Consider the following 11,362-nt stretch of genomic DNA (forward strand, 5'->3'; position numbering starts at 1 on the left):
ATCGTTGCTATCGTATCAACTCGTTACTGGTGTATATCGATATTTACGAAAAGACAACGCAAGTTTGAAATAAATTCTATTCATTTAATTAAACTATATTTCTAATCATAATAACCTAAAATATCATATGTCCAGTATTGAATTGTGAACCGTGTTGCAAATCTCACAATAACCCCACACACAAATAGAACCCAATTTTGACTAGAGTATAACACTATTAGATAGATGTGAGTCGAATACGTTTACAGTCGGCAAAAGAAATTGAAATAATTATAAATATTGTATTGTGAAATAATATTATTCGCTATAATATTAAATTCACACGATTACATATTATATAGTATATACATTACAAACCTGGAGATTTGTACAAACAAATAAATAACGCTTTTCTACTTTGTTTTCAAGTCTGTCACTAACACAAAAACGCATAACTCAAATTTAGAAGAAAAAACCAAAGTACGGGTTTTCGAAAAAAAAAAACTAATAATAATAAACAAGAATAGCCGTCATTAGACTTCTTGATCGTCCACTCCGTGTAAATTGGTGAATTCTTCCAATTCGGACGGCAACTGATTGTGATAATTTACTTTGGCGATATTCCGTCGAACGCATCTGGCCGCCAGACATTTCAAACTCATCGGATTATTGTTGGTCAAATTGAACACGGCTGAAACAACAACGGGCAACATCGTCAATGCGATGTACGTACACGCTATTTTTATGTAAGTCCATCAACCGAGAATATTATCTTACTGCTGAGAAATCCCGTATGTGGACACACTCCTCTGTTGTTGACAAAGTCCGTGTGCGCATCCGAATCGAGCAATTCCATCACCATTCTCTTGGTGTCCAAACAATTGTTGGTGTGCGGTATATGAGGGCTGAAATGGAACGCCAATTACAACAATAATTAAATACACATTATCGATCGGATTAGAAAATATAATAATTATGATTAATTTTGATAAATGATCGTACAAATCCGATATGAATTTGTCGATATAATGAAGCGGCGTGTTTCGGTTGTTATCGATCGCGTTGACGTCGGCGCCACAATAAATCAACAACTTCATTGTGGGATAATTGGGAAAACTGTAACCAAAAATCAGGTGTTTAGTGCAAAGGCTTTGGGTTGGTTTTGCATAATACGTTTCGTCAACGACGACGATAATGTCGACCGCCCTATTTTATTACCAACAGATTCCGTTTGTAAATAAATTGTCCACGTTCGTATCGTAATTGAGACACAAATGAAGCAGCGTCTCGCCTTTGGTGGTTTTCACTTTTAATTTGTTTATTTCCACGATGATTTTCAGCACTTCTCCTTTTAGCGGATCTTCCACGCCGACGTTTTGCGCCAACACAAAGCTGGTGACGTTTATCAGTCCGAGCGTCGACAGTATATTGGCGTAGTACTCCGTCTATAACCGCCGAGATAAAGACAATTGTATTTAAATTAAAACAAATTTGACTTTGCTCGATATTTTGTAAGTAAGCAGTACCTCGGTCGCGGTTCCGTTGTCTTCTTCGGGCGACTTGCTGGACAATTTTTTCTGATTGCGTTTCAGTTCTTCGGTAGTAGCCCCTAATACTTTTTTGAGATCCGACATTTCTATGGGAGACTTGGCTTTGATCATTTGACAGAATACCTAAGACAATAATAGCCGTTGTACGATTATGTCATATTTTCTGATACCGAAGTCGTCGATGGCCAACACGCGTTATTTATATACATATATATATATATATATATTTTATTGTTACGGCGTACCTGTGCAAAACGAAGTAAGTCTTTATGAGTGCTAGTTTGATTGTCTTGAGCTATTCTCATGGCGTGTAACCATAGTCTAATACAAGGCGTGAAGTTAAACGCGTCGGCATAAACAGCACCGCGGTATATGATCGACTGCAGTAAGTCTGGATTTTTTTCCCCTAATATTCGCTCTCTTAAAAGTAAAAAGTGAAAAAAAATATTATATTAAATTGACATTAAAAACCGGTAAATGTATTTCTGGTTCGGCCGAGTCGTTCGAATGTGTTACCTTATAATTAACGATTCGTAATGTAAAGGTTCTGAATCTTCTTTTATACTCATCAAGTCTTCAACGGTTTGACATTCGATACGATTGCCGTAAGCTTCGACGCATTTGTAAACTCGTTTGGGAACAATCGGCTCGGCGTTATACCTTAATTGGTTGAATATTATTATTGTTATTATTATTATAAGTAGTATTTTTTTTTTTTTGCAAATTGATTACCTCATTTCCATCGAGTGTAACAGAATGGTGTATCCCAAATGGTTGTCGTAATTGTCTTTGTCGTTCAAGAACGAAGCGCCCAGTAGTTCTTCGGCTTCGATTTTCTCTTCCCGGCTCAAGCTCAACGCGTCCAGAAGATAGTACACGAGAACAATATGAGTCCGTTCGGCCGCCACCAAAATCGGAGTGAGAGCTTCAACATATACACATGTAAACTTATTAGATTCATAAAATTATAACGTAATCGTTTTTTACGACTATTTTTCAGAATTTTTCGTACTTACAGTGTTCGTTTTTTAAATGTTTAGCGTTGTGCGCCAAAAGTAATTCGACAATTTTCACATGATCCGCTTGGGCAGCGAAATGCATAGCCGTGGCGCCGCAATTGGTTTGTTTATTAACGTCGGCTTCATTTTCTAACAAATATTTTACCACATCTTTGTGTCCTAAAAAAAAAACACACACACACGACCGTTTATCGGAATAATTAATTAGTACACACGCTAGACCGCCTCAGCCATGAAAATATAACGATGTCTTGTATAAGAAAATGATTAATTAATTGTATTCCTTATCTTGTTAAGAGATGATAATAGATTGTTTACTCGCCTCGGTATGATGCAATCATTAGACAGGTGCTGTTGAAAATATTCGTAGTGTTGACGTTTGCTCCGTTTTGAACCAAGTAGCTGACAATGTCTATTCTGCCTAAATAGCAAGCGGCTCTTAACGGAGTGGATTTTGACTTTGTACAATAATCTACGTTTGCGCCGTTGGCGAGAAGAGTCTTGACTACCTCCATGTGTCCGTAACCTACAGACAATTTACACTCTGTCTTAACACGACTGATACGCAAACGACAAAAACGAGCATATTATATTCTTCGTTTAATATTCTATACTAACCGGCTGCGCACCAGAGCGCCGTCGCTCCTTCGACCATGGAACCAAAATGATTTACTTTACCTTCGGCGTCCAAATTCACTTTGAACTTTGACAAAATATAGTTTATGATTTTTATTTGTCCGTAAAGAGCGGCTTCTATTAAAATGGTCACGACTTGTTTATCGTCCGTGTACGTCTGCAACGTAAACAATTTGTGTTTTGTTCGTAAAAAAACTACTTGAAAAATCATTTTACCATCCAAGAAGAACGTACCTCGTTGATTACATCGTCGATTGTGTCACTGTCGAGTTTGCTCAAAGCTTTGAAAAAATGTACTTCATATCCTTTTCTGACGGAAAAACGCAATTCGTCTTTGGGACTAAACTTAAACGGAGCAAGTGTTTTGAAACTATTTGGATAAGTCATTTTATTACTGCAAGCCACACTCGACTAATTATTATTCACATAATACGCGAGTAGAGAGAATGTTTTATAATATTGAGTTAATGTCGACAGCGATTACACTGTTAGATTCGAATGAGAATTAGATATTTAAAATTATTTCCAACGCCGATTAGGTGTCAAGTCAAAAACAGTGCTCAATAGCCGTGCAGTTAATGTAAGACATAGGAAAGAAAAAACTAAAAAGGCTGAGTTATCATATTTCTGTTATCAGTTATCAGTTATCACAAAAATCGTCACTGATAATTAGCCGACAGCAATGTTAATAGTGTTTTTTTCTTATTAAAAATAATGATAATCATTTTCATTATAATTCATCGGGTGCAGGAGTCGAGGTTACTTGTAAAATTCGAAAATGTTAGCCTTGAATAGATAACAACACTTGCATTGTCGACAATTTTGAAAAAAATAGTCTTAAAAAAAAACAGGTACAAATTACACAGCGACAATGCAATAATAGTGTTTATTTATTAATAATTAATAAATAATCTGTTTGTTATTTTCCAGTGCCAAAGTATGGTTGTAAAATATTTCCATTACCTATCAAACATAATATGAAAGTCACTATTCGCGAGTAGGTAATGGTATTAGTATTAATAAAGTAAAATATTCACTTTTTTTTTTATCCAAGAAAAGCATGTTTAAATGTTAGCTAAAAAACGCTTTAAAACGTTTAAAGAATAATTGAAACCGTTTTGAAAATGTACAGTTTTAGATTTAATGCATATTGTTTGGGAATGATTTACAATAATTATGTGTTATCAATTTTTTATTTATGTTTTCCACCCAAGATGTCTTCTACAAACCCATTTATTCGTGTAGCAACTCTATTGATCATAAATCCTACCTGCAAGGTACTTCATTAGGTCTAAAATTTGAAAAGTACTCATTTTATATTATTAAATTTATTTATATTACATTGAAAATTTCCTCGGTCAATTTTTTTTTTTTTATTAAGGAAAAAACCAAACAAAAAGGGGGAAATTATTACACTTTGACTGTGGTAAATTTTTAGGTTGCTATGTGTGCGTGAAACAATGGTTAACAGGTATTTGAAAATATTTTCATTACAGTGTTAATTTGGTAACCATGGCAATACATTTTCATGTACACGGACGATTAACCCTAATGTACTAAAAATTGATTTTTAACCACATTATTGTCGTTAAGTACAATGTTTTTAACAATTTATTTTTTCTACCGTATAAATAATGCACTATAATAATAATTTATGATGTCTATAAATAATGACACTGTACAACGAATTCAGACTTTGTTTTGAAACAAGTGTCTTAGGGCGTCTAGTTAGTTTTTAAATCGCTTCCAATTATGTAAAAAACAAGCGTCGTTTATAGTGTTATTCTACGCGTTAATGTCGATAATAATGAATAATTAAGTATTATTTATAATAAAAAAAATAACATTTAATCGTGGATATGTTTTTGCGGTTTATTGTGTTCATTCTCTTATCTATTATCAGTTACCACCTATATCTTATCACTTATCTCTAATCTCTTATCACTTGTCTGTTATCAACAATATCTTAGCATGGCGCGAAAATTTAGAAGACTATTTTTGCAATTCTGAATTTCAAGTTGTTGTATAATATCCGGACGTCGGTTTCTCTCAGAGTACACATAAAATTATAAAACGATGAACGACCTTTTCAATATTTTATACATTTTATTTAAGAAAAAAAAAATAGTGGACTATAGTTGTTTGTAAAATCTTTTTAGTATTTAAAGTAATATATGTATATACATTTATCGACGAAAGTGTTGGAACGTTTCCGTTTAGAAAATAACTTTACAATGACATTCACGGTATGTCTTCTTTGTAGGCATACAAGAAAAATGTTCCATTGAGTCTGTAAACAGAGTAAATGCATGCAAATCAATTATTATAATAAACCGGATTAGATAGCGTTCGCTGAAATGGCTTACTTTGAATTTACGAATTCGCCCATGTAGGTTTCGGGCATCCCTTCACAATTTCCTTTTTTATAGTCTTCCCACGAAGGGCATTCAAGAGACGGATAATCTTCTTTGGCCCATATGGAATGCGCATAAAAATGATAGGACTTACAATGACTGCACGATCCAGATTCTGCAATTAAATAAAAAAAACATTATAGACAAAACATAATAACCAAACGTTTAATACGAATCCGCTAAACCCAAAAATCTCATAAATCTTCTAGATTCTTGATGTTTAGTTGCACTTATGTTTCAATCGCCATCTCGCTGGATTGTACAATCAGTTTAAAAGTAATTAAATTGCCTCTGGTGCAGATTCGAGCATCGAGTGACTAAATCTTTGTCGATAAGTACAGGGTATCCCAAAACAAATGGTGGGGTTTCAGACGGCTGTAGTTTGTGAAGTATTGGACCTACGACGCTCTGGTAGGGTTTGAATGAATAAGAGGGTTGTCAAGTTTCGAATGACTGCCACTAGATGTTTCACAGTCGTCCAATAATTCACAACCCACAGCCGTTTGAAACCCCACCATTCTTTTGGAGACACCGTGTATGACAAAAATAATATAACATACTTTTATCACTCTTGCCGCAATTAGGTTGTGCTTCACCGCCGTTTGGGTAAAAGTCAATTTGCCCTAAGGGTTGACATAATCCAAGGCGTTTGGTGCCCGTATGAATAATGTCTACGAGAACCGCATCAGTGTCGGATATCCTATCATCGGGACCACTTTTGGCGTACAACGGTTTCGCAGGATCCAAACCTACAGCAAGTGCAAAGTAATTGAACATAATAATAATATTATACTATCTTTTGATTAAGACAACAGCTGTTATTATTATTATTTAACAACCGGTGATCCTCGGTAGGCCGTTGTTTAGCTTTTTGCCAGCAAATCCGCAAATATGTGCACCCAAACTGTGTCCTATTAAATGAACGCCTTCGACTCCTTCGCTGAAATTTTTCGTCAACCGTAATACCATTTTAGCTATGTCGTACCCAATGTATTTTGCTTTCAACTTAGCCGTGGCGTAAGTTACATCCGTCGAGTATTGTTTCCAGTCCACGCACACCACGTTGAAACGTCCTATGTCCAAATATGCTACAATAAAACCACAAGATAAGGTACCATTTGAGTGTATTGGTAATATTCAAATATAGTGATAAGGATTATTCAAACCATTCGATTATTTTGTATTTAAATCATAAGTCTGTATTATTAAAATCATAAAATAATTAAGGAATTATGGAGGTGAACTAATAGAGATAGTGGATTAGAGATAAGATATTAGAGATACTAGATTGCAGAACATATCCATGTGTTGATGTATCTGCATGAAGTGTGGATACTCTTAACTTTTTTTTATTACTAAAATCAAAGAATAGGTTAGGTTAGGTAAGAATAGGTTTTAGGTTATTCATTAAGTACATTATTATTAATATTACAGAATAGGTTAGGTTAGGTTAGAATAGGTTTTAGGGTTTTCATTAAGTACATTATCATTAATATCACAGAATAGGTTAGGTTAGGTTAGAATAGGTTTTAGGTATATCATTGAATATATTAATATTAAAATCACAGAATAGGTTAGGTTAGGTTTTAGGTTTTCCATTTGTTAGGTAAGGTTAAAATAAAACAACATGATATCATTTGAGTGTATTGGTAATATTAAAATATAGTGACAGGGAATTATTCGAACCATTCGATTATTTGTATTTAAATCATGTCTTATATAAAAATCACTTAGTAAAATTATAAAAAAATTATTAAAACCTAACCTAAACTAACTGAAATAAAAAATAAAATACTTAATACCTATAGTTATAATTTTAACACTTTATAATAATAAATGGTTGGAAAAAAAATAGATTTTGTTCAAACTATATTACCTAACAGGTCAGATGATTAAAACGAATCTGATGTTTGTGTTTAAAAAAAGGCCACGATCACATTTTGTAACCATTAGAAAATTAACTTTAAAGTTTAATTTTTTCACAAGACGTTGTATAAAATTTGTTGAAAAATTCTTCATTAGTCTTTCAATTTTCGTGCCGCGTGTCTTTTTTTTTACACAACAACATAAATATTGTTTTTCTTTGTTAAAAAATAACATTATTTTTTTAAGAGTTCATCATCACTTAATTAATAATCAAATATAGGATAAAACGTTTCCTTGAGTTTTGATCCCGGATATCTAGCTACCCAAAGACGGTGTAGTCATATGTCTAGATAGACCTTTGATTCGTCACACGGTAATTAGCACTAAGTAACGTTTCTTTGACTTACATCTGACCAACGAAGAACAGAGGCCTTCCTTTTCGTGAGTAGTTCCATGCCAACCGTGAACAGGTATTTTTATTGGGTTTTTCACGTCGAAAGAAGATTTTTCAATTGCATTCGGATCGTTTTTATCCAAAAGCACACCCCCACTTTGCTCCCTGAAATTATCGCCAAAATTATTGAGTTATTTCATAGTGGAGTAGAACTTCAATTCCAAAAACCTTGTGTACAGCCAGTAAAATACATGCTTCGATACATTATACCGACTCCATTGTTGGTTTTCAAAAACAAAATCGCTGTGCTGATAATGTGGTCCGTCGCTCTGGACAATAGTGTCAGCTAAAATCAAAACATAATATGGTTATGTTTAGACCTATTGTCGGTTTAAAGGAGAAATTATCGTTAAACGTCTTGTTGTTTTTTGTTTAGTTTAATACATTTGTTTGCACAATGATGATTTAGTTGGCGCAATTTTTTTACAGATAAAACTGAAGTGAATATTTATTTTTATAGCGACGAGTGTTTTTGTTGTTAAATTCATTATTTTTTTATCTTTACACCATCACAGGAAATATCCATGAAACGAAGTGTGATTACTCTTAACTTTTTTTTATTACTAAAATCACAGAATAGGTTAGGTTTGGTTAGGTTAGGTCAGAATAGGTTTTAGGTTAGGTTAGGTTAGGTTAGAATAGGTTTTAGGTTTTTCATTGAGTATATTATTATTAAAATCACAGAATAGGTTAGCTTAGTTTATAGGTTTTCCATTTGTTAGGTTAGGTTATAATAAAACAACATAATATCTTTTGAGTGTATTGGTAATATTAAAATACAGTGACAGAGAATTATACAAACCATTCGATTATTTGTATTTAAATCATTCAATAATATAAAAATCAAAGAACAAAATTGTAAAACAATTATTAATTAACTAGAATAAAAATAAATACTTAATACCTATAATTTAAACTTCTTTACACAATATGCGCAATTAGGAGGGTGCTAAGGGGACTTTAACACCCCCAGACTCAAAATTAGCACTCCCAAAAGTTCAAGCCCCAATATTTGATTTGTACGCATAACATTTTAATAATGTTCATACACTGTTGAAATTTGTTATTTTTGAATGTTTTCGTTTTCAAATGTTGTTTTATATTACATCTAATAGTTTGAAAATTGAAGGTAGGAATTATGATTAATCAGGTATACATAGTTTTAGCATATAGTTAGATAGAGTGCAGTAAACACACATAAAAATGGCATAATATATATTTTTATTATAATATTAATAATTTCTAATTTTTTCATAAAAATAAAAAAAATTCATGCAGTGAAGGGTTAAGACACATAAACGGACAATGACAAAAAAACAACTTACTGCTCTGCGACGATGCATTCATTGAAACCAGAATCAATAAATACAGATAGAACGACATATTTTTTATTACAAAAAAAATACTAAACAAATGGGTTTATTTTTTTTTAATAATTAGTCAATAACTTTGAAACAGTATTCGCGTAGGTACCTACTGTAGAATGAGCAATGAGACGTGGATGACTGACGACACTCTTGACTGCCTAACTAAACTAAGCGTTGCTACTGTTATCCGTCACCGCTAGTTGGCAGTCTCGAATTATTGTCACAATAAAGCTAGATTAACACACGTGGATCTAGCCTACCGAGATTTAAAGTAACATTAAAGGTCATGCTATGATAACACACACTAAACACTTCACTTTGTCGTGTAAAAAAAATTAAACTATAACAATGTCGTCTTAAGACAAAAAGATGATAATAAGTAAACAAAACAAAAAAAACAACCAAAGATAATGTAAATGCGAAGTTGATAAATTTGTAGCTTAGTATTTATAATAATACCTACGTATAATCTATCTACCAATGTTTGGTTAGGTTTTGTTAGGTTAGGTTAGGTTAGATTTGGTTAGGTTAGATTTGGTAAGGTTAGGTTAGGTTTGGTTAGGTTAGGTTTGGTTAGGTTTGGTAAGATTAAACTACCATAGCACATATTAATTTTGACTTCAAAAGTGTAGAAAGGTGAATTTAATTGCTAGAAATTCACAAATTTACTTTGAAGGGTCTTTTGTAAACATAAGAATCCATTTGTATTACACAGCACGTGTAATAATCAATTCAGATTTATAACCAACCACGTGCTTGAGTACAACTTGAGAATAACTTTAGATCATCAACAAATGGCATAATAAACTTACAAAATTTAAACACTCTATTCGAATCGTCAACAAATAAAATTTAATTTTCATCTTGAAGTACTCTTGCGATGATACTTCAAAGGATAAGGATAAATCTTATTTAACGTTTTTTCTTGTAATAATAACAATAATTTTCAAGTAGTTATCCAGTAGTTCCTCCAACAATGATCATGCCGCTCAGTGGCGTATTTAGCTTTTTGCCGCCCCTAGGCAATTTTTTTGGCCGCCCCTTTCCAAAATGTTTAACTACTGACCTTTTTATTTTTGGTCACCAATAATAATTAATCGCCTTGCTTTTTGCAAACACTTATTACTATACTTTTATTTTATACACTATTACTCATAGTATTGATGTATTATGATGAAATAATTAATAATAAAGAAAAATAAAAAAATTAACAAATTAATTCAGTACTACATTTGTTTACGTCTGGCTTTATTTTCAGAGAATGTCTTTATGACGTCTTCAAATTCCATTTCTGTTGTTAATTGGTTTTCAATACTTAACGTTGATAATGCATTCAATCTCTTTGTTGGTTCATTGTCGATCTTTGGTAATTTTTTATTTGTTTTAAATATGAAAACGACCTTTCTGCGGAACAATTTGTAGCTGGTGTACAAATAAATATTCTTAGAATAATTTCTACATTTGGGTACACAGTTTTTAAGTCGTTGTCGTAAATAATTTTTATAAGTTTTAAAGGAGACTGCTTTTCTGGGCCAAATTTAATCAATAAATGTCCTTTCAAATGTATCAACTCGGCTTTTAAATCTTCTCCATCAATGTCTGTATGGTATTTTTTACATAGGTTATTTGACCTTTCATTAATTTCATTTGAACTAACTTGAAATAATCTAGTTAAGAAAAAAAAAGGTTCACAAAATAAATAAGATATTAAATTTAAAAAAAAACGACAACGATTTACGGCAACGCGAACGCACTGACTGAATTCAGAATTGTTTATTCACTAGGTATTTTTGATGATATTTTAAAATCGACGATAACAATAATTTCTATGATATTATAAAAATGTCAAAACAATTTATAAGGTAAGATAAAACAACGGTAAACGAAATATTCGCAGAACCACCGTATGTTGATAATAAAAGGTCCGGTCTCACTGCCGGACACTGATTCTATTATTGATTATTGTTATCTATATACATAAAAATGAAAGTATGCTGCCTGTCTGCCTGTTTGCCTGTCCTTTATGCATTACTACACCATTTATCCGAACGCCATGAACATAAAACTGAAATGCATA

At 32.5% G+C, this 11,362-nt stretch overlaps 2 protein-coding genes across 2 annotated transcripts; both read right to left on the minus strand.

Annotated features, from left to right (window-relative positions):
• Nucleotides 1-63: 63 nt before the first annotated feature.
• LOC126837610 (protein fem-1 homolog B-like) lies at nucleotides 64-3,793 on the minus strand. The gene is made up of 12 exons (XM_050571541.1): nucleotides 3,419-3,793; nucleotides 3,167-3,341; nucleotides 2,871-3,074; nucleotides 2,546-2,707; nucleotides 2,262-2,454; nucleotides 2,046-2,189; nucleotides 1,775-1,949; nucleotides 1,506-1,652; nucleotides 1,198-1,424; nucleotides 982-1,095; nucleotides 757-884; nucleotides 64-670 (listed from the first exon to the last, which is right to left on the minus strand). Exons 1-12 carry the CDS (start codon nucleotides 3,569-3,571, stop codon nucleotides 513-515), a joined length of 1,980 nt encoding a protein of 659 aa, XP_050427498.1. The 5' UTR covers nucleotides 3,572-3,793; the 3' UTR covers nucleotides 64-512.
• A 1,499-nt stretch (nucleotides 3,794-5,292) lies between these two features.
• LOC126837607 (lipase member H-B-like) lies at nucleotides 5,293-9,540 on the minus strand. The gene is made up of 7 exons (XM_050571539.1): nucleotides 9,244-9,540; nucleotides 8,087-8,204; nucleotides 7,872-8,023; nucleotides 6,438-6,686; nucleotides 6,159-6,347; nucleotides 5,551-5,713; nucleotides 5,293-5,474 (listed from the first exon to the last, which is right to left on the minus strand). The coding sequence occupies exons 1-7, from the start codon at nucleotides 9,299-9,301 to the stop codon at nucleotides 5,426-5,428; spliced, it is 978 nt and encodes a 325-aa protein (XP_050427496.1). The 5' UTR covers nucleotides 9,302-9,540; the 3' UTR covers nucleotides 5,293-5,425.
• Nucleotides 9,541-11,362: the final 1,822 nt, after the last annotated feature.

The sequence above is a fragment of the Adelges cooleyi genome, unplaced genomic scaffold, assembly GCF_023614345.1.
Source record: "Adelges cooleyi isolate 19-005CV unplaced genomic scaffold, UGA_ACOO_1.1 ACOO_flye_CR_arks_rails_tigmint_CR_PRNA_26, whole genome shotgun sequence".
NCBI lineage: Eukaryota > Metazoa > Arthropoda > Insecta > Hemiptera > Adelgidae > Adelges > Adelges cooleyi.